At 36.4% G+C, this 26,460-nt stretch overlaps 2 protein-coding genes across 3 annotated transcripts in view; one reads left to right on the top strand and one right to left on the bottom strand.

Annotated features, from left to right (window-relative positions):
• The window catches only part of alpk3 (alpha kinase 3), a 64,606-nt gene extending 57,629 nt beyond the window's left edge, over positions 1-6,977 (top strand). For both annotated transcript variants that reach the window (XM_004915975.4, XM_002934570.5), the window contains 4 exons: positions 2,285-2,373; positions 3,854-4,071; positions 4,380-4,428; positions 4,703-6,977. In XM_004915975.4, coding sequence (XP_004916032.2) covers positions 2,285-2,373; positions 3,854-4,071; positions 4,380-4,428; positions 4,703-5,039 — 693 coding nt within the window. In that variant the 3' untranslated portion in view covers positions 5,040-6,977. The remainder of the gene's footprint in view (positions 1-2,284; positions 2,374-3,853; positions 4,072-4,379; positions 4,429-4,702) is intronic.
• Positions 6,978-17,172: 10,195 nt separating this feature from the next.
• The window catches only part of slc28a2 (solute carrier family 28 (concentrative nucleoside transporter), member 2), a 31,476-nt gene continuing 22,188 nt past the window's right edge, over positions 17,173-26,460 (bottom strand). Inside the window, exons 12-18 of the mRNA XM_002934569.4 lie at positions 25,876-26,006; positions 24,666-24,834; positions 24,272-24,469; positions 22,945-23,026; positions 21,856-21,954; positions 21,652-21,766; positions 17,173-17,903 (exon numbers count right to left, since the gene is read on the bottom strand). Coding sequence (XP_002934615.3) covers positions 17,780-17,903; positions 21,652-21,766; positions 21,856-21,954; positions 22,945-23,026; positions 24,272-24,469; positions 24,666-24,834; positions 25,876-26,006 — 918 coding nt within the window. The 3' untranslated portion in view covers positions 17,173-17,779. The remainder of the gene's footprint in view (positions 17,904-21,651; positions 21,767-21,855; positions 21,955-22,944; positions 23,027-24,271; positions 24,470-24,665; positions 24,835-25,875; positions 26,007-26,460) is intronic.

The raw sequence follows: 26,460 nt of genomic DNA on the forward strand, positions 1-26,460 counted from the left end.
TTTCCATTGCTAGCACATTTTCTATTGAAAGACATGGTAAGGGGTTGTGGGAGGTTAAGGGTTTTTGACATGGTTTCTCCTGAGAGAACTGTGGTGGTCAATAGTTTTTATGGGCCTTTAAGGGGAACTTCAGCCAAATACTCAAAAAAAAATTACAATTTTGAATAATGAAAGTAAATTCTTTTCCTGACTACATGTACCACTAAAACAATGTATAGAGAGTCAATGAGGCCTAAATATTCTATGTTCCGTATCTGTTACTGCTCCTACATCAAACATAACCAACCTCAACCAAGGCATCATGAAATAACCACACTGAACACAGAACCTTGTGGGAAATACAAGAAACCAAAGGTCACAGCTTTATTAAGCAACATTTAGAGTAGGTCCCCTCCACCAAATGTGTCCAAATTAATACACATGTAAGTTTTAAGAGTATCAACCAAGGAAGAGCCCAGAGCCACTTGCCCTGCTCGCCCTGGTTTCTCTCTTCTTTTTGCTCCCCATGGTGGTCCATACCACAGGTTTCTGTGCAAGCCTAACCATACAATCACAGCCGACTAAGCCTGGGATAAATCATAAACATAGAACACAGGCAGGCACTCCGGTAATGTAGGTGAAGAAAAGTGCTTGTTCACGAGGAATTTTAGTAAAATCACAAAACTTTTATTAAGCTAACACATAATGCAGAGAGCCTAACGCATTTCGTACCTCACGGTACTTAATCATAGGCTCTACTAAGCCTGGGCATAGCCCCCATCCTTTGGTGTTTTCTCTGTCCTGCCGCATTCTGCTGCTTTGGTTTCCGATGTAAATTTGACAAAAGGCATTCTGGGAACAAATTCCAGACTCTTAAAAAAAAAATCCCATTTACATGGGTTTATCCTATAGGCTACAGCTCACCCACTGGGTTTGAAGCTGAAGCCAGGTCAATAGCTGATCAGATTCCCAACTACAGATCGGTTTCGCCCTTATTGGGGGCTCATCAGTGTAGTGTAGGGTTCTCTGATCAGCTTAGGTAGAGTCACCATGTGGTTCTACAAACAAATAAATAAGGTTGAGGAGACTGCCTCACACAGACAAAAGCAAACAAAAGGAATTCTGGGAACAAATTCCAGACTCTTAAAAAAAAATCCCATTTACATGGGTTTTTCCTATAGTATTGTCCTGGCTTCAGCTTCAAACCCAGTGGGTGAGCTGTAGCCTATAGGATAAACCCATGTAAATGGGATTTTTTTTTAGGAGTCTGGAATTTGTTTCCAGAATTCCTTTTTTTTGCTTTTGTCTGTGTGAGGCAGTCTCCTCAACCTTATTTATTCGATGTAAATTTGGTAACTCTTGCTAGTGACCTCTAGCCTGTTGAAGACCACTGAACCTGTATAAAAAAAGAGGGTTGGGAGGGTGGGGAAAAAAAAAACACAAAAGCAAAAAAAGTTATCTTGCCCCTTCCCTCCCATCCTTACCTTTTTAGCCCCTGAAGCCCTCCCCCTTGGGCCAGGGGGAGTGTAGGGGCAACTCACTGGAGCATTCAGTGCACCCACCCTGGCAGTCGATAACATTTAGTTACCAAGAACAATAGGCTTCATGGGCTTCCATTTTATGAATCACAGCCTTCTTTCTCTTTTAAACTGAATCCTTAGCAAAAATGTTAGAGAATAGCAAAAAATAGACTGATGGCACTTACATAATAGCATATACATTTTCAAATCATAGAATATGTTTATTTACTCTATATTGGAAAGGTACTTAGAATTAAGCCAAAATTTTCTGTTTTTTATCATTTGACTGGAGTTTCCCTTAAAGGCAAGTCATGAAACCATGAGCTGACCTTTTTGGGATAATATATAATAACCTTCATCATCTAGGGTGTGTATTAGCTTGCATGATATATAGTGATTTGTTTGACAGAAGAGGTTTTTGAAGTTGTGTTACATATAAATACTAGCCTCACATATGGCGCTAGTTACTGCACCAGTTATTATTGGCAATTTATTTTCAAATGTCTTGTTGAAATGTTTGTATTATAAGAAATAAATATACCCCTTATTTTGAAATATAAAAATATTAGAAGTAAACCTGGAATTGCATGACTGGTATAAAAGAACTTGGCCTGCTGCCTTGTGTTGCTATGTCACCATGGAAATCCGAGATGAAATTCCCAATATTGAATGTAATCTTATATAATATAGTATTCATGCTATGTACAATGGAAATGCAATATTAATCTGTTGTTTTGCCTACCAACATTTATGTGATGTTCAACAATTGTGACTTTGTGTTGTAGGAGTGTAAAATTCAGAACACCACCAGGGAATTTTGCAAGATATTTGCTGCTGAGTGTCGAGCAGTCTCCAGCTTTGGACAGGTCCCAGAGTAAGACCGTATGATCAGTGGATCACTTCTTTTTTCTGCTACGCCCTTTCTGTTGCTGCCCTAAATATGTCTTCTTAACTATAGGAAAAATATGCATCCCATCATTATGAAACAATCCTATTATTCACTCTATGGGCCCGATTCACTAAAGTCCGAAATAAGGGGCCCGATTCACTAAAGTCCGAAATAAGGAGTGCTATTTATAGCATGCGTTAAAATTCTTATCACTTCTTATTTTTTGCTCGATTCACTAAAAGGACACTTGTCATAATTAAGAAGCGATGTTCTTGGCGTTATTTATCTTACGATGACATATTTTAATGAAAAAAACTATGCGATAAGCGTTATAGGGGCCGATTCACTAAAGGTCAATAACGCTTATCGCATAGTTTTTTTCATTAAAAAGCATGCGATAATTAAGTACCGATTCATCAAAGTCATTTCGCATGTATTAATCCGCATATCGCATGCACAAAAAAAACGCATTGCGTTAATTAGCGAATAGAAATAGTACTAACGCATGATTCACAAACACATATGAAGCGCTAAACGTGCAAAATATCGTGTTAATCTGTGTGAATATTAACCCTACTTGGGGCAGGCGGTACTTAAAGAAAATTGCGGTTCGTGAGCTATTGGCAACACAACATGGAGTTTGCAGTCGTATTTTTTCAAGTATATGTTGGCCCTAGAGTGATGCATCCTCCAGTTTTCAGGGAAATGGTGGTTTTCAGAAAGTAATGGTTACGTGCGTAATATATTGCGCTCTGCAAGTGTCCTTTTAGTGAATCAAGTGAAAAATAAGAAGTGATAAGATTTTTAACGCATGCTATAAATAGCACTCCTTATTTCGGACTTTAGTGAATCGGGCCCCTTATTTCGGACTTTAGTGAATCGGGCCCTATGTATGCTATATTTGCAGTGGTCACATCTACATATTTTAGATGCTTGCAATATAACATATATATATAAATATATTTTTATAAAGATAACTCCACCCAAATAATAAAAAAGGGAATTTCACACTATACAAGGAAATATACACAATTTGTAGTTATTTGTACATGGAAATAACTAACTTATTTTTATTGAAAGAAGTACCCCCTTCTATTTTCTGCTCTGCTTCTCTTGACGTTTGAAACCAATTAGAAAAACCCAGCTCCCACAATGCTTTGGTTGTTCTGTGATTAACAGACTTGTGAAGATGTATGCAAAGCATTATGGAATGTAAGTCTTGGCTAAAGGTGAATTATTTTCAGTTGGTCATTAATGTATACAGGAAAGTTGCTTAGAATTATCTATTTTCATCAAGTAAAATGTCATTACTTTCCTAATTTGGGTGGCGTTACCTTCCAAAGCCAAGCAAAGAGAGCTCAGCAGAGTGACACAATGACACCTACAATAAATCATTTAGTACATCAAGGCCAATATCCTGTGACTGTGTATGACTATGTATTGTTCTTTATGGTGTTGAATCTAGAATTTTACCTCTGAACTTGATTTACCGACCTGCCAACAATATTCCCTATGCTACCATTGAGGAGGACCTGGAAGGACGGTTTCAGAAGTACTGTATCAGAGATCATGCTGGGAAATTACATGTTAAGAATTCATCAGAGATCGAACAGAAATGTTGCACTTTCCAGCACTGGGTCTACCAGTGGACCAATGGAAATGTGCTGGTCACAACGCTAGAAGGTCAGAAGTGAATATAGCTGTGCTTTGCCAAAAGCAAGAACTGCCTGTTATGTCCCTGATTCACAGTTTATCCTCAATGTGTATCTATATGTACTTATACATGCTGTATCCCTGCACTGATATTAAGATATGTGACATTGTCACATGATCCAAGTGGATGAAAAAGGCAGGCACATATTATTTCACTAACATTATATCAACAATATAGTTAATGCTGAAATAATGTTGCAATATTTAGTTTGTTTTTATCAAGTTAATGCTCTGTATTAAATGAAAGTATTTTAAAGAGAGAATATTTTGTTTTACAGGGGTTGGATGGAAATTAACTAATATAGGAATTGCCACAAAATCCAAGGGGTAAGTATGTATTTTGGATAAAATTTAAATATATACCTTGATTTGCGGCATGTATATGGCAACTATTCTTTAAAGACAATGCCCAAAAGATTATGTTCAATACTGACTGCCTATGACAACATCTAATTCTAAAAATTCACAAGAATCACCAATAGTATATTTTTTCTAATTTGGATTAAATTAATTTTGTACCTAATGAATATTCTGTGTAACTTCATAATGGGAAATGCTTTTAACACAAAGATACACACTATAATAAGTTTATTTGTCCTAGATACCATGGCCTAAAAGAGAGCTGCTTTCCCTCTATGGTGGATGAGTTCCCCTTGGTTCACCAATGCAATCGTTACTGTGAAATGCTTGGCCTCAAATCTCTAAAAGCCATTGAAGGCCTTCAGCCTCCAGCCAAACCGAAGGGCTCAAGGAGTCCTGTCATAAGTCGAAAAACCTCATCAGGTCAGTCCAGTCCACAGATACAAAAAAAAGGGTTGGCAAGCCCACAGACTGCCAGAAAAGGGGGTGTCAGCCCTAAGATTACACGAAAAGCCTCCGAACCAGGAGATGCCAGAAACAGAGGAAACCATACAACAACGCCTGCAAAATCCCAATAACACCTCAGAACAGAGAGATGTTATTTTGTCATCAGTGCAGACTTATTGGATTTTCAACATTTTATCTACTACACAAAGTCGATAAACAGACACAGTTCACCAATCGTCCTTATTCTAGATACTGTGTATTAAAGTGGAGAAGCATGTTGGCTGTTGACAGCCTTTTGTGCTGGTTTGCATTTGGTTTGGACAAAAAAAGATCACAGAACTTGCACTTACTCTCAGTGATCTCATAAGGTACTGTATATGGGAGATTTGGGGTATTCTAATTATTTTTCATGCTGGATAAGCTGCAAATAGAAGGAAAATTATAACTTAGAATTAAGAATACTACTGTGTATAGTACCTTTTAATCACAGAAAACATCAATATAATCAATCAGGGAAAAAAAAGCAAAGCAATACTTTCCAGAGATAACAGGTAAATGTACATGTCTGTACTACATTGTGTAAGTATAAGTACACAGTATTATAACACATGGCTCAGGTTTTCCAATTGATCAGTGTTCAATCACTTAATCAGTGTGTGATATTGCGAGAAAGGTTGAATTTGTATGAAGTTCCTCTTTCTCTTTTGACTGCATACATTTCAGAAACTGAAATGTAACTGGGCAAATTATGTTTGGAAATGACAAACAACAGGTTTTTGTACACTTCATGTCAGATGTAACTGGAGTAGTGCTGCACATATCATCAGCCTATGCTCTTTTCCCAGTGAATATGTTCCAGTAAATCATTGGGTGCTTCAGACATATACGCTTACTTTATGCAACCTGTGCAGCACTATTGCAAACATTACAAGCATCAAGAGTTACATTGTGAGCTTTGTTTTTGGGGGGAAAATAGATAAAAGCACTGACTGCTGTACCTAGAGCTGCTAAATTTATTGCTAAAGCTTTTAACTGGCAAAATATAGCTGGGTCCATGGTTTCTATTTTGGAGAAGGGTAGCCTGCATTACCAATTCATATCCTGTGGGCACTCTGGGGAAAACTAAGGTTATTATGGGTTTATAAATGATGGTCTCATTGCACCGTACAATAACTTTGGACCCACCTGTATCCCAAATGAAACAGGATGTTGATTACAGCAATAATTTTGATACCATTTTGCAGATCATGGTAGAACCAGATATACTGGTAATGTATCTGAGGAGGGGGTATAGCCAGAGGTACACTATCATTCATTTATTGTAGAATACATTAAACTTACTTACTGAAGAAACCTTTTATTAAATCTTTAAGCAAATGTTCAATTAGCAGTCTAGTTTGGGTAGATACTTAACAGTATGGTTCCATTCATAAGTAATGCAGTGTACTTGGTGTTTAAGCAATCACAGTTGACTTGTCTGTCTTGTTTGTTATTGTAAATAACCCTTTTTACTAATTTAGGAAAAACAAATTAAAGGTAAGTGCAGTTTTTTTTTTTGCAGGGATGACTTACTATATATATATGCCCTTTTTGTCTGACTCCACAACTTTGGGATCTAGTTTACATACTACAGACAATGGTGGAAATGTAATAAAAGTTGTAAACAGGAAAAAAACTGCACAATTAAAACACTTGTATTTTGCAATATAATATTCTGTTAGCCAATTATCGCAATGAGGACTCTCATTGTGCACTTTTAGGGCATGCTTGGAGGTGGCCTACTCTTTTGGAACAAAAACAGTTTTTTAAGTAAGAAGTTTTATTATCTTGGTACAAACTATAAAATTTACAGTCTTTCATCCACCAGCGGAACTAGCATCAAAACAGATCCCAGCTAAATTAAAATCACACAAGGGAATATATTTTTGCATTGCAAATATTAACAACTTTTATTACATTCCCCCAATAGACACCATAATAGGAAAGCTGAAAGGAAAACAGGCAATTATTTGAAGTGGGATGATTGAGACCTGTGAGCTTGCACCAATATGTCCCTTTAAAATATAAAAGTAAAATTTACTACAGGTATGAGATCCATTATGTGGAATCTGTTATCCAGGAAGTTCATCTCCCATAGTCTTCATTTTAACCAAATAATTCAAAATTTTAAAACATATTCCCTTTTCTCTGTAAAAATAAAACAGTACCCTTAAATCCATATTGGAGGTAGAACAATCCTGTTGGATTTATTTAATGTTCTGAGCATTCTGGATAACTGGTCCCATATCTGTACTTCTACTAACATAGGTGCTAAACTTAAACTTGACTGTACAAGTTTTTAACAGTCTATTTTAAAATAGGAAAGAAAAGCAAAAAAACATGGGTTGGTGTGTACAACGGCACTAAGCAATTAGAAAATATTAGTTACCCGCGCTAGTTAATCTATTTAACCATTAGCTAAAAGATAATAAATAGTTAGGAGTGATATATTGGTCTATAAGGATTATTACTGCTCTATTCTTAAGGGGAGTCTATCAAACTATGGTGGTTGTTTATTAAACCTCTTTTATAAACACTCTTTATTATATGTATTTGCCCATGAGATATTTATTTAGTGTCGGGCTCCAAAAACTCTTTCCCTGACTGATAGCAAGGGCAAGTGAAATTATTTGGCCGAGGGAGCAAATGCAATCGATTCACCTGGTCTAACTAACTGACTCCAGCAAAAGTTAGTGACTTAGACTCCTCAGCTGCCAAACAAAAAATCTTGGGAATAACTAAGCACATTATAAACCATAAAGTCTCAAAAACGATCAGTTCTAACCAATGATAACATTTAGCTGTGAAACACTTTTATTGAAGTGTGCATTATTAAAGAGGTTTATTTGATGTCTAAACCAGCTCCCCCTTTCAATGCAGCTGGGAAACTGGGAAAATGATTTCACTTCCATCTGGAAGGGAGTGCAGCCAGTATGTACAATGCTAGGCCAAAGTCATTTTTCAAGTTTTTTCTCTTAAATGAATGTAGAACAATATATTGATAGGTTTGTTGAAATTGAAAAAAAAAAATCTTTCCATCTCTTGGAAGAAGATAATGGGGAATGACTGGTCAACCCTAAATTCTTCTACTGTTAAATACTATTTGGTATCAAATTTTGAATGCAAAGATGCCATATCCTCATCTCATGCTGTATGCACTGTTATAGAAAGCAACATGCCCTGAGGAGAAGTTTTCCATGGAAACTCTACTTCCTGCACTTTTTACAAAGAGCATGTTGTGCCATTTATAGCATTCTGACAGCATAATCAAATAATGCCATGTTTTAAAAACATTTTGCAACATGCCCTTTTAAATCAGAATACCCTAGGCCTGAAGTTTGGGTCATACATCATCCACACTGTAAGCTCTTGGCCAGCTGACCCAACAGTCATATAGTAGCCTGCATTTTCCCTTATAGTCTTGTTGTGCTTATTGTGTTATTGTTATATATTGTTTCATGCTTGAAATGTTGGCAAAGTGCCGCTTTGCCTTATTCATTCCAAAATCCCAATATGAAAAAGACTGTCTAAATCTAATGTTCAGTGTGTACCTTCAAGTACCTTTTAAATCCCTTATCAAGAAATGATGGGTGTGCCTCTTAAGTAAAGAAGAAATAAAGTGGAATTATACAGATCCCCTCTTGCATATTCCAGTAGGATTTGGCAACATCTGATCTATGCTGTAAATCTTTACAATGCGAGATGGCATAACAGATATACAAGGCCCTCTGGTACTGAGAGTAATGGGTTGGTTTGTGGTGGGTCCTGTCATTACATTTATCATTTAACTGAAATCCTAAAAGATTGTTTGGGGACTTAACAACTGATTTTGCTTACTATACTCTGAAACTATATGGATTTGTGGAGTGGAAACGGCTTGTATTGTATGAGATCAGGCTGTAGGTAATGAAACTTCTGGACCCTACTGTGCAGCAAAATAGGTGGGTTTGGATGACTAAAGGCAAAGTGACCACAGGAAATTGACTGGCAATGCATTACTGGCAAATACCAGAGGTACCACCTCTCTACTACATAAACAATACTGAAAACAAATAGCAAAGTCACACATAGAGAAGCCACATATAGATAATGTTTTCTGGAGAACATGCAAGCTCTAATGACAGACAGGATTTGTAGAACATATTCATACTCTGGACGCATTACGACCAAATCTTTGTTTCATTGTAATGCGGCCAATCCAACTCGGCCCCATACTGTGCCTTCAGAACTGCCTTGAAATGCACCGCACACAGTCACTTTGTCTCAAGTTTGGACTGAAGTTCATGCATTGCTTGTGGGTGCTTTAGCCTGATTTACTGAAGCCACCTCTGATACTGGCATGCTTGTATTTGCACATTTTTGTATATTTGTTTTTTTAAATCTGTATCTTTTAAACACTTTTATGCAATTTCAGTTTTCAGTTAAGAGACTAATACCAGAACTAAATCTGTCATATATGAGATTGCTTTAGCAAGGACATTATAGAAGCATATATGAGACTTCATAGAGACACAGATACAATGTCAGGGTTTGATATTATTAGAGAAGGAAATGCTACTTACAGCTGTGTAGCCTTATTTAAATCTTTTCCTCTTGTCATTTTTGTCTCTATATTTTTGCAGTTCCCTTGGGGAAACTCCTCAGGGAGTGGGAAATGTCCTAATTTCAGACAAATAAACCGGGAAAGGGGGTTTAGCAATAAGTGTATATGTTGGTGCTCTATAAAATAAAGCATAATAATAATAGTAATGAAGTTAACACTCCAGCACTGTGTTTGAGGCCATGAATTGGATCTTACACTGGTTAACCCCAACTTTCCTGCACATAGGTTTCTTGAGGATGAACAAGATTAAATATTGTAGGAATGCCTTTAGTATGAAGTAATATAAAATAGATACAGAAAAATCTACACATCTGAGTCTCAGATTTTATTATATGAACATTTGCTTTTGGTTCAGATGGGGCTGCCTTCATTAGAGGTAGCAAGTCCTTATCTATTATTAACTGCTGAAGCCTAAGGCACAGAGGGGCAAAATGACATGTCCCACAATCAGTGTCGGACTGGGACCCCAGGGGCCCACCAGAAAACCTTAGACCCTAGGCCGGCTTTCCAAACTATTTTTCCTCACCCAACCTCTTTATTCTCCCAGTCTCTTTAATTTACATGCTAGCATGTATTCTTCCATCTCGTTATTCCTATTCAGAATTAGGGAATGACCACGAAACAAGCCAAATGGTCAGGAGCAGGAGGGCCCACTTATACCTGGGCCCACCTGGAGTTTTCCTGGTATCCTGGTGGGCCAGTCCGACACTGCCCACAATAATAAGCTGATATGAGGCTGAGATTCCCCAAAGGAGAACTTCCTATTGCAGCCCAGCAGCTCTCTTGTACATCTGTATCAGCTTCATATTGCACCTAATTACCCACTTACTAAAAGCTGTTGGACCTAATACCCATTTTATCTTGAAAAGGCTGACAGTGTTAGTGTACAGCTATGTATTTATAAACTGAAATCCATCCTTAGCTTAGGAAGATGTTGATATAATTTTATTTCCTGTTCGTGCTCCAAACCAAAGTTCTCTGACTGCTAACTCGGATGAACTTGTTTGTCTCTGTGTCTTTTCTTATTGTTCAACTTTTTTGTAAAGTGCTGCAAGTTGATGCTTTATGAATAAAGTTTATTTATGATGAAGAATTGCTGTGCTATCATTTACATAGGCAAAAATGTGTATTTTCATGGGTATCCATTTTATGTTTCTACCGAGAAATGCAGAGAAGAGTGGGCTCATTATGTCATACAGGAACATTAAACTTCTTAACTGCTATTAAAGAAAAAAAAAACTATTTGAGAATATGGACAAATGAATCCATCAATTTGTTCATATGCAAAGGGCTGCATAGTTATAATAGTTGGAAGAAGCTGTGTTTCATGGCAGTAAATTTCCTTGGTACACTATATTCCCTTTTCTACACAACAGGAATCTGCTCCAGCATTGTGTGGCCAGAAGATATCATTCTTTTCCTCATATGTAATAAAGGCATAAAGGCTCAGGAGCAGTAACCCATAACAACCAATAAGATATTTGCTTTTAAAGGAGAAGGAAATGTTAGGCACCCCCCAGTGATTGTAATCATTTACCCTGGGCCGGTGCTTATGTTGGCAGAAAACTGCAACAGCCAAGGGAACGTGATTGAGTGATTCTCTTCTTCTCTTTTTCTTTCTTTTATATCCTGGGTCCCAGCTATTAACCCCTTTTAGTGCCATAGAACATAAAAGTTATGGCATAGTGTGGGTGCTGGAGATGCTGTTTTTGGTCACTTCTTTGATTTATGCCATACATTTGTAGCATAGATCAGAAAGATGGCCAACAGCATGCAGAGGGTTGAACTCTATAAGGCTATTAAGCAGAGTGCTTGTGCTACTACTGCTCACCTATACTTGAACCATGTGCTAATGTGCTGGTTATGCATATTTTTCAGAACAGGGCATGAGGTACAGGTAGTAATTCTATGGATTCCATACAGGTAATCCTATATGTTCCAGTTGAATTGTGAGTAAACAGTTTATAATACTACACACTCGGCAATGCCCCAACTGATAATCTCTCAACTTGTGCCTTAATTATTTGCTTGGTACAGCTAATAAGATGCAAACTGTATTGCAAGTGCAATCACGCAGGAATGCAGAGTAAGAATATTGCCTTGCATAGTGGGTTCACCAATACTTTGCACTTTGCAGCCAAACCACCAAATAAACCATGCTGCTTTTTAAGAGTGATAAGATTTGTTCAGTTGCATACCTCTTGGTTACATAGAATCAATATTTTCTTAAAACTGGACTGGTCAAAACACATTTTCACTAAAAGAGTAACTATCTTCTGTAAAATTTCTGCATGAAGCTGTCCTTTCACTATTAATATTTTACATATGTGAAATTTTGCTTGAGCCATAGTAGCACTGCCCAATGTTTACATGGACCAATTAGTCAATAAACTCTATGGGAAGGCTTGTGAATATAAAATTGCCTTGGGACTTTCAGTTCACCTTGTGTCTCTCCAGTTGGACAGCCCTTATTTTGAACTTTTCTAATAGTCTTCCAATTATACATTATACAAAATACTGTGCCTAATATTATTTTTGCTATTAGAGGCCTCCCTCCATGTTGAGTTTTATTCATTTCAATAGGAAAAAGCATAAAAGCAGTCACTCACAATGGAAACAATTTACCCCATTCTTGCTAAATAACCATACCTCTTATGTCTATGACGAAATGTACATATCTGACCACTTACTGTGTGTCACCTGGTACCGTGTAAGTGCAATAATAAATGATAACACATCTCTAATTGTCTAATGTCTTCCTATTTTTTATAGAATTATGGATGTTATTTCACCCTCACCCTAAGTACGGTATGCCTTTTAATGTTGATGTGTGTGACAATTCATTTAAAGGAGATTATTTATTTATAATACATCGTTTTGGGGTGTGCGATTACCAAATTTACCCCTACAAATCCATACTGCAGAAGGGCAGTAGGGAATTTTATGCAATTGTGTCAGGTGTATCTCCCCCTAGCAGCCCAATTTTGCTGCATTGTCGGTAAAAAAAAACATGGGAAATTGTGTTCAAAAGTGCCAACTTGACTAGCAATTACAAATGACCCTTTCTGTTTGCATAGGTAAAAGTCAGAAAGCATGGGATATGTGATGCCAGGTGAAAGGATTAAATCTGCTCCTTAGTTCTGATTTTACTGACTGTTTTTTTACCTGGGCACAAGAACCCTATAAATGGAAGCAATGGTTCCCCTGGTTTCTATACTAGGATACTGTGCTGTAAGCAATGCACATATTAATCATACTGCCTTCAGGCTGATTTATTAACACAGGTGATAAGTTGTATCAGTACAGTTACTAATAGAAGCCAATAAGCAGTTAGTTAGTTTCAATTAACTTCAAGCATAAAAATAAGCGTAACCATTTTCCTGTCACTAAAGGTAACTGCACAAATACCCATGTTAGTAAATTAGCCTGTACATAATAAATATTAGCTATACAAAAACAAAGATCCACACATGTTTCTATTTTGATTTTGTAAAACAGTTCAGCATCACCACACACTACCCCACATCTCCCTTGCCAAATCCTGCAAAGCATGAGACACAAATTGGGGGAGTTCACAAAAAGTGCTGATATTGAGACAAAATAAAAGTGGAGATAGATTTGTCGGATTTTCCACCTTATTCACAAATCTCTATCTCCACTTTTGTGAATTTGTCTTTTAAACAGACAGTTTTTAAATGTTGTCTTTTAGATGACAATAGGCTGCTAATACCTAATTATATATATATATATATATAGAACATTTAAATGATGTAGTTACACTGAACTTTAATTCATTTTGAAGATATTGTTTCACCAAAAACTGAAAAACAACAGTTGAGAATTTAGGATCTCTGTTTGCGAATATGGAGAAAGTATTTTATACCAGTTTTACCACCACTTTTACTCCAAAAAAGGGCTATTTTCACTTTTGTGAATTCCCCCCAAAGGGTCAGATTAAATTTCATTAGAAAAGGTTATCCCATGGTATGAAAAACGTCATTGATATGGGAAAATCTGGAATTGAATTAGGAAATATGTTTATCTCCCCCCCCCCCCCATGACTGTGGGGTCTGCTTCCACTATAATTACACCACTGAACATGCCAATCACCAAATGTAGTTGCTTTTGCAACCACGTTATTTAAAATACCAAAAAGTCCAACCATTAGTAAAATTCAGTTTTAGAAATAGAGTGTTTACTGTAGTAATTTAATCATACAGCAAACAAGCGCAACGTTTCAAGGCACCCACCCCTTTATCAACCAGAAAGCAACTAACACATTTGTTTACATCTATTTTACGCCACCCTCAAAGGTATAGGTCATGTATGGTATGCAAAATTCAACGGTACAGTCCCATACAAACACATACAATCATATAAAATCTAATTTATAGACCAAGATTTAGCAAAATGACATAATAAAATGCATCAAATAAGTATCAATGAAGGTCCTAGTGGTATACATTTATTAATCATATTCTTTGGTTAATCACCTTGGATACAGAGTCTGTTTATCCATCTGTTTAAAGAGTGTAATACAAGGGGATTAAACAAAGAAAATGATTTATATGCATTTATTAAATAATCTGTGCAAGTGGGCATACATTTTTGTTGTTGTATGTATATATATATATATATATATATATATAACGAACAGAATCCAAAGGGTAGGCACTCACGATTTTCAAAGTTAAACTTGCCTGGGTGCAGTCCTCATGTATATATACAACAATCATGCGAAAGTAGGCCGCTCCACACAGGACTTATGATGAACAAAAAACTTTTATTTGTAGAATATAACAATTACTCAACAAGTAATTGTTATATTCTACAAATAAAAGTTTTTTGTTCATCATAAGTCCTGTGTGGAGCGGCCTACTTTCGCATGATTGTTATATATATATATATATATAAATGAAGAACAGAGTGCCGCACGCACAGGGACTTGAAAAAGAACAAAAAATCTTTGTTAATCCAACGTTTCAAACACTAAATGTGTTCTTCAGGGTCCCTGAAGAAGTACACATTTAGGGGGACATTTACTAATACACAAGCGTATTTTCGGCGACTTTTTTATGCCTTGCGCGACTTTACCATATTTTGCCCGATTTTTTCGTACTTTGCTACTAAATTTGTGCAACAAAATCGTACTGTTGCGCAGAGTACGAAAGTTTCAGATTCATTCAAGCTTCAGTATTGTGACTTTCCTTGGGCCAGGTTGGAGCTGCACAGTGCCATTGATTCCTATTGGAGCTTCCAAAATCATGCACAGAAGGATCAAAGTCGGAAAGGTTTTCCTGCATTTTGCGATTGTTCGGTACGAAAATCTTGTGACTTTCGGAATGCCAATACGATAATATTGTGACTAATATGATTTTTTCGTAAGCATATTCGTGATATTTGCGATCTTAAAGGAACAGTAACACCAAAAAATCAAAGCGTATAAAAGGAACTACAGTATAATGTACTGTAATTTGCTTTAGAAACATTACTATAGTTTAGTAAATGAAGCTGGTATGTAGCCATGGGGGCAGCCAATTAAAAGAGAAAAGGCACAGGTTACATAGCAGATAACAGATAAGTTCTGTACAATACAATGGTGTTTTATCTGTTATCTGCTATGTAACCTGTGCCTTTTCTCCTTTTTCCAGCTTGAATGGCTGCCCCCATGGCTACACAGCAACTTTTTATATAAACTATAGAAGTGTTTTAAAGCAAATGTGCACATTTTACCAGTGCAGGGCAACAGTGCATTGTATTATGATTACTTAAAAACATTTTTATTTTTTGGTGTTACTGTTCCTTTAAGAAATCGTATCCAATCCGAATTTATCCCATTTGGGATTCGAACTCATGTTTTCATGAATGTGCCCCCTTATTTACATAAACTTCTGGCCAGCACCTGGGGCAGTTGATTGTTTGTAGGGACTGCTCCTTTTGTATATATATATACTGTATATATATATATATACATATATATATGCATCTCTAAATATGTGATTTATGCGTTGACTTGCCCTTGTGGACTTTACATTGGGGAGACCACTCAGATGATTAAGTCACGCATATCTCAACATAAATCCTTCATCAATTTGGGAAACACTAAAACTGCCGGTCTCTAAACACTTTTTAGATAGGACCATAATGCAGACCAATTAAAATTTATGGTTCTGGAAGGGATTCCACCCCTTAAATATGGAGGGAATCGGGATCTTAAAGGAGAAGGAAAGGTAAAAACTAAGTAAGATTTATCAGAAAGGTCTATGTAAATACAGCCATAAGCACTCACAGAAATGCTGCACTGACTTCTCTGTCAACAGATTTGTTGTGTCTGTTTTCCTCTGCCAGAGACATGTAGCTCTCTCCCCTCTCCTGCTCACCCTCCCTCAAGAATGCTAAGTACAGGGAGGGACCCCCCCTTAGGAATGTGGATCTGAGCCAATCAGCAGGAAGCTTACTCATAGGGGCTGATTTACTAAGACACGAATTCGAATCCGAATTGGAAAAATTCCGATTGGAAAACGAACATTTTGCGATTTTTTTCGGCGTCTTTACGACTTTTCGGAAATTATCGCGACTTTTTCATTACCAATACGATTTGCGCGAAAAAACGCGAGTTTTTCGTAGCCATTACAACTTGCACGAAAAAACGCGAGTTTTTCGTAGCCATTCCGAAAGTTGCGCAAAATCTGGCGATTTTTTCGTAGCGCTAAAACTTGCGCGAAAAGTCGCGCCTTTTTCGTAGCATTAAAACTTAAAAGGCGCGACGTTTCGCGTTTTAACGCTACGAAAAAATTGCCAGATTTTGTGCAACTTTCGGAATGGCTACGAAAAACTTCATCGCAAATCGTATTGGTAACGAAAAAGTCGCGATAATTTCTGAAAAAATCGCAAAATACCGATCATTACGAAAAAAACGCAATCGGACGCATTCGGCCCGTTCATGGGTTAGTAAATGTGCCCCCTACTAATTTTCTTTACAGTGCGCAGTTTTTTTTCTTATGAGGCTTCTGATCATCTGACCGGGAGAAATATGGGGAGACTTAAGGGCACTATTGAGAGAACTGAAGGTATGCCTGCAGCTTGAGATTTACTCTTTATTAGTCTTTCCTTCTCCTTTAAATTAAAGCATAGAGAAGTTTGGTATATACATAAATTGCAGTCCCTAGCACCAAAAGGATTAGAGATTATGGTCTGTATCTTTTTTTATGAACTTATATATTGTGTTCTAATTGTTTGTGCAAAACGTTACATACATAGGAAGTGGATATGTGGTATAATAGATTATGTATATCCGTTGCTAAGATTCTACTACTTTTGTCACATCCTGTGTTAATTGGAAATTAATTGGAAAGATAGACCTGCATTGCTATTGTTTGTTTGAGCTTGATAAAGGGCACTTTGCAGGCCTGAAACGTTGCTGGATACATCATGCCATGCAGGCTTTGTGTAAGATGTTTTTTACTATTATGAACTCAATACACTTTTTTGCATTTTTGTAAACTTTGAGTGCCGCCTATTCTTGTTTGGAAAAGAAACTATATATATATATAATATATTTGTGGATCATCACCCATAGACTCCATTATAAGCAAATAATTTTAATTTTTATAAATGATTTCCTTTTTCTCAGTAATAATAAAACAGAACCTTGTACTTGATCCAACTAAGATATAATTAATCCTTACTGGAGGCAAAACAAGCCTACTGGGTTTATTTAATGTATTTAAATTATTTTTTAGCAGACTTAAGGTATGGAGATGCAAATTATGGAAAGATCCCTTATCCGGAAAACCCCAGGTCCTGAGAATTCTGGATTACAGGCCCAATACCTGTACACAACAATGTATGTTTGCTGTCTTTGCTGTAAACAGCTGTATTTGTCCATTTAAAGATGCCTTCATGTATTAGCATGAAACCTCACAATAACTCTGGCTCTTCACATTCTCGGCCGCATGAAACACTGAGATATCAGCAGGGGAATCGTTCTGCATAACATGAAGTAAACTGGGTCAATTTTTCCAAGTTCGGGTAGGAGCATCCATATACACAACACAAGCTTTCTCCAGAAAGAGGTAGGTAATAGGTAAAAACAAGTTCTTCTCTAATCAGTTAATGAAATCCATGTGGCAGACAGAAAAGCAGAATGATAATGCAAAAATGAACTGTATTCTTTAGTGCAGTCCTCTTGCATGCTCATCTGATTGTTCCATACTTGATCATAAAACTTTATATCCAGGCATCGCACACAGAGTTATTATAAAACATGCAGCAATTTTCGGCACCCAAGATAGCATTAGGCAAGTTTTCCCATCCATCAACGAATGATAGCGTTCCATTATCTATTTGAGTGCTGTATGGGGGGAAAAACATTTATTGTGATCATTTTTATTTGAATAACGGCAGACAGTGACATTGTATAATCAGTTAACAGTTAATTTGCCTCATATCATTAGAACTGAATGTTGGAAAAGTAATGTTTAGTATTAAATAGAGTGAAGTCATTTAACCCTTTTACGGCGGAGCACCAGGACCAGGCAAGCTTCAGGACAGGTAAGAGTAAATATTTTGCATTTATGCACTCACTTACATACATTTACACACACATACAGCACACAATTTTACAGGTTTTTTTTGTTTTTCATTTTGCACACTTATATACACCTATATACACTCATATACACACTGTCACACAAATTTTACACATGTGCACACATGTATACACAAACATGTATATCCCTAAAAACTGTTTATTTTGACAGCATGACTACTGGATTGGATATTCTGACCACTAATTACACTGTATTGTGACTTATTTTGTCGTTTCACTAATTTGCACAATGTTTGTGGTTTTATTGAATTTTTATCCCTGTATTAGTATTCCTGATCTGTATTTAGGTTCGCTTTGCCATGTGTAACTTTGGTGTAGAAAAATAACTACCTATTTTGAATTCATCAGAATGTGTACTTTCCAAAAATATATGGTTTTCTGGGGGTCTCTGTATAGTTAGGGGGTGTTACGCCACATAATACACTGACAGGGGGCTCTATATGCAAAAGCTGAGTTGGCAGGCGAGAAATCCATATGCGCTATTTTCATTTTGGGGTCAGTACATACCGCAGACTTTGGTATATCTATGCATATTGGGCATCAAACTGTTCAGTAGACCTTAGGTGTTCCTATTTGGGGTGGTTTGCCTTTGTACACAAGAAATTGTGTGAGATAAATGTGGAAAATTGCAACATTTTTAGGCGATTTTCTGAAAACAGGAAAGCTTTGCAGCTTGGTACTTTGGAGTAAAAATAAATGTGTACCCATTATAGATTCGGGGGGATGTGTACTTTCCAAAAATATATGGCTTTCTGGGGTGAGTGTACTTTTTTTGTAGCATTATCCCACATAAAGGATGTAAATGTGTTGATTTTGCAGGAGCTGAAATGATTGATCATATGGGGGTATGTTCCCATTGGGGCCCCTACATGCTACATATTTGGGTAAACCTATACATATTGGGCATCAAACTGTTCAGTGGACCCCTGGCATTAAAATTTAGGGTGTTTTATCTTGGTACCTAACACTATGTGAGAGATACGATGCTGCAAAGTGGAAGCTTTGAGGGGATTTTTGGAGATATCATCAAAATTGGCAACTTTAGAAAAGCTGTGCAGCTTGGTACTTTGGAGTAGAAAGACATGGGTACCCATTTTAGATTCAGGGGGAATGTGTACTTTCCAAAAATATATGGCTTTCTGGGGTGAGCATACTTTATACTAGCTTTATTCCACATATAATGATTAAAATGTGTTGATTTTGCAGGAGCTGAAATGACAGAAATGATAGATCATATGGGGGTATGTTCACATTGGGGCCCCTACATGCCACATACTTAGGTAAACCTATACATATTGGGCATCAAACTGTTCAGTGGACCCCTGGCATTCATATTTAGGGTGTTTTATTTGGTTACTTTATGACCTGTAGGAGATAAGATACTATAGACTGGAAGCTTTGAAGACATTTTTTAAAAATTTCATACATTTTGATAAAAACCAATAACTTTAGGAAAGCATAGGGACTTGATCATTTGGAGTAGACAGACAGTTCTACCTATTATGGATTCCCCAGAATCTGTTCTTTCCTGAAATGTGTAATTTTCTGGGATAAACCTTATTGGAATTTGTGGCCTTGAAATCCAAAGTATGCAGCTTTCTGGAGCAGTGCTTTGGAAATTTGGTAGTTTATTGCTGGGAGTGTTTAACCTATACATGTGAGAAATCTCCATGAAACTATATGTTTTTGATATTGGCGCATTCAGGAGACATGGGACTTTCCAAATCAGTTGTATTTTCATCCATAAAATAATTTTTGTTTCTGGTGTATGTGTTTATATTATGGAAAATATAATTTTTTTTCCATTTTTTTAGACATTTAGAAGCCTATATCTTGATACAGAATTGGAATTACACAAAAAGTCCCCCAGAGGAAAGGCCCCTAAAGTGAAACTGTGCAAAGTGTTCAAAAACTGTCTGGCAATACAAGTTCCGCTTTGACCAAAACGGCTAGCAGTGAAAGGGTTAAAGGAACAGTAATGCCATAAAATGAAAGTGTATCAAAGTAATTAATATATTATGTTCTAATGCCCTGCACTAGTAAAAGTTGTGTGTTTGCTTCAGAAACCCTAACATCGTTTATACAGACAAAGCTGCTGTGTAGCCACAGGGGCAGCGATTCAAATTGAAATTGTTATCTGCTATGTAACCTGTGCCATATCTCCTTTTTTCCAGCTTGAATGGCTGCCCCCATGGCTACACAGCAGCTTTTTTATATAAACTATAGTAGTGTTTCTGAGGCAAACACAACGTTTACCAGTGCAGTGCAATAGTACATAATATATTAATTACTTTGATACACTTTGATTTTTTGGTGTTACTGTTCCTTTAACTTTGCTGCTCGCTGGTTGACAGGCAAAGAATAGGGCTTTAAATTGGGAGAATTTGCATTGCACAATTTCATAATGCTTTTATTATCCCCATATCCTACCTCTAGATCATAAGATTTTGGGACAATATTACAAAATATAAACGGATTTAATCTGTTATTCTGAACCACATTTGCTTTAATTGATTCCCATATTTAAGCTGGGCCAAATTAAAAAAATGTTCAGAAAACATGCCCTAGGTTAAGTTTATACAACGAATTGTGCACTAGTTTTCCTTTCTCTTGGCCAGATGTTCTGAAAAATTGTCATGACTCATGTGGGTAATCGAAAGCGAAAGCGATAGCGATACGGGTCTTACCATACTGGCCATTAAGTTATACATAGTGTAGTGTTCCAGAAAATAAGCCAGAAATGTATTGCATTTTATTAAACAAGAAAGAATTGTTCCAAAAAGCAGAGTAAAATCTCACTTGCAGATATACCTCTCTTTCTAGCACAAATATGACTTTGTTGGTATAATTCAAATGATACAGGCACCGATTTATCAAATATTGAATCCTGAAGGATTCCTAGCAGTTTAAAATTTTCCCCATTTAACAAAACTTTCCTGTTTACTGACTGTTATAAACCTTTGCTACGTTCATGCCCTGTCTCAGTCCTGGGCCACTCACTTTCTTTATTATTATTGTAGCAACTTCTGCCCTTACCTCTGGAATCCCATTGCTGAATTCCTCCATAAGAAACAATCCCTTAATCTCTTCAAAAAGAAACTGAGATTTTACATTTTCTGTCAATCTTGGCACTTAGGGAGCAGTGCCCAAACCTTTGTGCAGAGCCTTACTTTATAGCTCCTATTTGTTCTTGTATGTTATCCACCCATTTAGATTGTAGGCTAAATGGGACAAGAAACCTCCTTCCTTCCATGGCACTTTATATTTATTTATTGCAATGTTTGTCATCCCTGTTCTATTGTATTGAAAATATGTATACTTTCATGTATACTAGTGGTGCCACATATATAAAGTAATAAATACATACACATATTTTGGCATGCCAGCAGTCCAATTGTAAAATGTTCATACAGAGCAGATGAGTTTTTCTTGCACAAAATAATGTCCCGCTATGTAAGATTAAGCAGGATAAAGCAGTAGTAAACCTTACCTCTGATAAAGATTATTACAGCAAAAATAAAAAGTGTAGCTTGTCTCATTAATGAAATTTCCACTGGTCAATAAATCTTTGCAGTTTTCAATCACTCGAGGGCTAAATAAAATTCCTAAAAGACACAGTTACATCATTAGCTTTCTATTCTGACAGCAGGGCTCTGTCTACTAAATGCTTACACCTATATTCTATAGTTATTACCTGCTACACATGCATTGACAAATGATACACAGGCTCCAGTTAACAGGGCTCGAAGAACCACCTTGGCAAGGTCACCCTTGCGCTCAGTCGCCATAGAAGCTGTAAAACAAAATAATCATATTCTTCTTTGTTTAAGGGGACACAAAGGCAGAGGGGCAAGCAGAAATTACCACCCTTATATTCTGGTTTTAGAACAATTAAAAGTAAAAGGAAAGGTATTTATATAATAAAGTGCCAACAGATTTAGTGGCAGATATTTTAGGTAAAAGGTTATTAAGAACAGCACTTATTTTTCATTTCACATGCTTATTACTACTCACACCCACTTTATATATATAAATGCATATTATAGTGGTGGAGTTTTCATTATACGTGTGCATAATGCCCAGTGTCATAGGTAATATATAATTATACTATATATAGCATAATACAGGTATGGGATCCATTTTAAGCAAATAATTGTAATTGGTTTTTCTCTGTAATAATAAAACAGTACCTGGTATTTGATGGTAACTAAGTTGCATGAATCCATATTGGTGGCATAACAATCATATTGGGTTTATCCAGGGCCACTGCTGCCATGAGGCAAGGTGAGAACTAAAAAGCCACCTCTGGTAACTTTTAGAGGTGAATTTCCGTTTTTTTCCGCTAGTGCAGATAGCGAAATAGCGCACAAGTGGTGAAGCCCCCTAGGACCCGCTCCGTTGCTGAAGAGGTTAGCACAGAGCGGGTGGGATGGTGCGGCAGCAGCCCCAGAAGCACTGCTGAGTTTATTTAATGTATTATTTGTAAAACCCCAAAGTAGAGGACCTGTGCAGGACAATTTATAGACAGCATGCACAGCTTCCACATACAATGACTAAAATATTCTGGGCTTCAGACTACAGTAAGAACTTAGCAGCATCCGCCTTTAAATTGGAGTGTTTCTTTATCATTGCCAACAATCAGAAGTCAGGGAACTGTGTTACTCTTGAAAATTTAGAATTATCCATAGATGCTTTTTTAAAGTTAAAAATCCACAAAGTGGATAACATTTTGCATGTAATAAAAACAATGCATTTTTAATCATATTAAAGAAAATGCACTTACACAACCCTCCTAGCATAATTCCAATAGAACTAAAATTGGCAAATCCACAAAGAGCATATGTGGTGATAACCTCTGCCCGTTCCTGTGATGTAAAATAAAAAAATTTAATGAAATATAAAAGAAGAGTGGCTATCTTGGCAGTAAAGTTAAACTTTTTTTTGTCTAATCTTTCTTTATTTTTAAAATAAGTAAGATGGAGGATACAGAAGATAAAGGGGAGGGTCAGGAGGGTCCATCCATATATAACAATTTATATTTTATACAGATTATTCATAAAGAGAGTCATACACATGTAATTCCTTTGAAGTATTCATATATAGATTAATATTAACTTAATCGCTCTCAGCCATGGTGTCCATGTATCCCAATGGCAGTAAAGCTAAATTTAACAGAATGTAAAAAAATGTTTTTAATGGTCAGAAATAGTTTCAATGTGAGATATTTATTGTTTCATTCATCCTGCTTGGTAAGTAGTAGAAGTATGTATGTGGAACACCTTGAACCAGTCATGTTAGGCTTAGTAAGTGTGGAACACCATATTCATTGTCCATCCCCATCTATAAAAACCTAGATATGAAGGGGCATTTAATTACCAGCTTCAGTGTGCAAAATGCAATTTTTGCAAATTTTTTCCACATTGCCACATTTTTCCCCTGTATTCCAGGTTTTTCTATGGCCGCGCACTGATTTGTGTCTACTACAGTATAAAGCATTTTTGTGAAGTGGATGCAAGTCATTTCATGTCATTTCTGGCACTTAAAATAGCATATAAGTAACAGGCACAACTATTTTAAGCCAAAAAATCTGCATCTATTTAATAGCGGAAATATGTTGAGATCCTTGTAACATTCAAATCATAGGTCGTGAAACCTCATAAATACCCCTCCGTATCACTCCAAATGGAATCAGGACAGAACTCAGCAATGCTATTTATACTGCAAATCCCTTTATTGTGAAATATCTCCAGGGATACAGCTTAAAACATGTCATGTGATACCTGTTTCTTCTGTTGATTAGAATGTAATTCTTTTGGCAAAAGATTGTCATGCCTGTTGACAAAACCTCCTGTAGGAACCCTAAAATTACTGCTATGTCCAGGGTTCCCTATAGTCATCCTTGTAAAGTATTCAAAGCAGACATCTTAGATGAAGGGCATCAACTTATGCAACATTTGTGTTAGTTTTAGCTCAATTGCACTCTTGACTGCGTTCATACTGGAGTGAATTGTCTCTCCAATGTGCAACTTGTCCTAATTGTATTTATTTAATCACATGCAATAATTGTGTTTAAATAAAAAAAACTGCTATGAATTATTTGGTGTACTTGCCGATATCCATTGCCTCTGTCCATCTATCCATTCCTCAGTTCCTGATAAACGCAAATTCTTGTATTCTGCTAACTGCCTGTAGGCCACAAACTCATTCAAAATGATCTTGGTCCCCAACATCTCGCCCACCTTGTCAGCCTCATCCCATCTTACTCCCATCATGAAGGCAATTGGCATAAATATGTAGGACAGGATTAGCTTTAAAAAAAAAACAAATTATTGTATTATTAATTTACAGTATATATGCATAAAAATCTACATTTACTAATTTGCTAAATTGTGAAAAAAATCTCATTGCTGGGAATCCTGCTAATTATTTTTAAAAATAACCGTACATGTTTTGCTTTTTGCATTAATTGTTTTGTAAATAATTATTTTGTCTCTATAATCTTACCTGGAGTGTTAGCTTTGGGTAGTTCACCATTCCTCCCAGCCATGAGAACGCTGCATTAATAAACTCAAGTAGAGCCATGAATGCAATCAAATTGGCAGCAATGTTGGCTACTAAACCAACTGATGCAGAAGCTCCATTACTGGCTGCTTCAAGCACATTTCGCTCTTCTCTGTAAATACAAGAAAACATCAAATAAGTTGGTTGACAGAAAGGGAGTGAATTATCAACGGTCGAGTTTGATTTTTTTTTTTTCTCGATTTGATTTTTTTTGTGCTTAAAAAACTTGAATTTAAGTTATGGTTTTGAATCTCAAATGTCTGGTATTTATTGAGTGCAAAAAACCCGATAACTCAAATGTTAAAATTTGCAATCTATAGAAGTTAATGGCAGTTGTCATAGGCAAAGTCAAGCCATATCATCACATTCAAATTATTCAGGTTTTTCAAGCTCGTAAAATCGAGATATTCAAACAAGTTTTCCTTATTAACAAATAAGCAATTATTTGATATTCAAGTTTATTTGATATAGGAAAAACAAACTCGAATTGATAAATAAGCCCTAAAGTATTTTTAACACTTGCACATTGGGAAAAGATGCAATTTAAAGGGGACATAAATCTGCTGTGAAATGATGTGGAAAGTATTCTCTCAAACATTTTTTAACCTTGTCTAGAATTGCATTTTTATTTTAGTATATCTAGAACAGAAGTCACTACTATCTAAACCTAAAAGACAGAGCACCTCAACTCCACTTAAACAGGTATGTAGGATTCTCACTGAATGCATTGTGTGCTGCCAAATCTATGTATGTTCTTCCCCTTCTGCTTGAAGGAGACTGACAAATGCATTATTTTGTTTTCTAAGAGAGGAAGCACCACTCATTCATGCCCTGTTATAGATCCTGCTTTGTGCTTTGTTTTCTTGCTTATATGACACAGCGCTCTCCCTATGTCTCTGACAATTTTTTAGGGGTTATTGGAAGTTTTTCTGGTAAGTGGCTTTATAACAAACTGGCTTCTTCACTATTCTCATCACATTCATGCATGCACACTCTTCATTACTTATCCTGTAATACACAAAGATTTTTCCAAATTGATTTTTCCAAAAGTTAAACAATTTACTGCATGCAGGAGAATGTGTTTGAGAGAAGAAGTGAAGAAAAACAGAATCTGAGCATGAGGAAACAATATCATACTGATTTCAGAGTTTACCCTTTCTCTATTATTACACCTTCTTCATTTTTGAATTTCGATTCTTCAGTCTCAGGATAAACCAGCTTAGAAAGTGCAAGGGCACAGGGAGCAGCCATGACAGAGGCAGCAATTAGTGAAGATGCATCAATCTAAAACACATTCAGAATAACAAGTCCAACTTGAGAAATGTTCACAGGATCCTTGCAGTTGTCTACCTTAGCCAGTTCACACAACCCATTCTCTAATTCTCTAACTGGTATATCTTGCAAAAAGTTCCAATTACTATGAGCCAGTGCATTTAAAAGCAGGTAGACAACAAGGAAGAAAAAATAATAATATGGTTTACTAGTTTTTTTAAACTTATCACATACCTCTTGTGATTTCACACTATTGTTAAGGGATAGTTGTTGGTGTTAACCACATCCACCTGGGTAGAGTTGCCATTTAAACCAACTGGGTTAGGCTGCCCTTTAAACTCCCTAGATCTTGTTCTAGATTCTAGAGCTGGTTCTACCTAACATTTTCTTAGTGTATCATTCTTTTCTGAATTTAAACACAAGTGCAAAAGTTCAATATGGATCAATAAAAGGACTACATTTGGAT

The sequence above is a fragment of the Xenopus tropicalis genome, chromosome 3 (assembly GCF_000004195.4).
Source record: "Xenopus tropicalis strain Nigerian chromosome 3, UCB_Xtro_10.0, whole genome shotgun sequence".
NCBI classification, from domain to species: Eukaryota; Metazoa; Chordata; class Amphibia; order Anura; family Pipidae; genus Xenopus; species Xenopus tropicalis.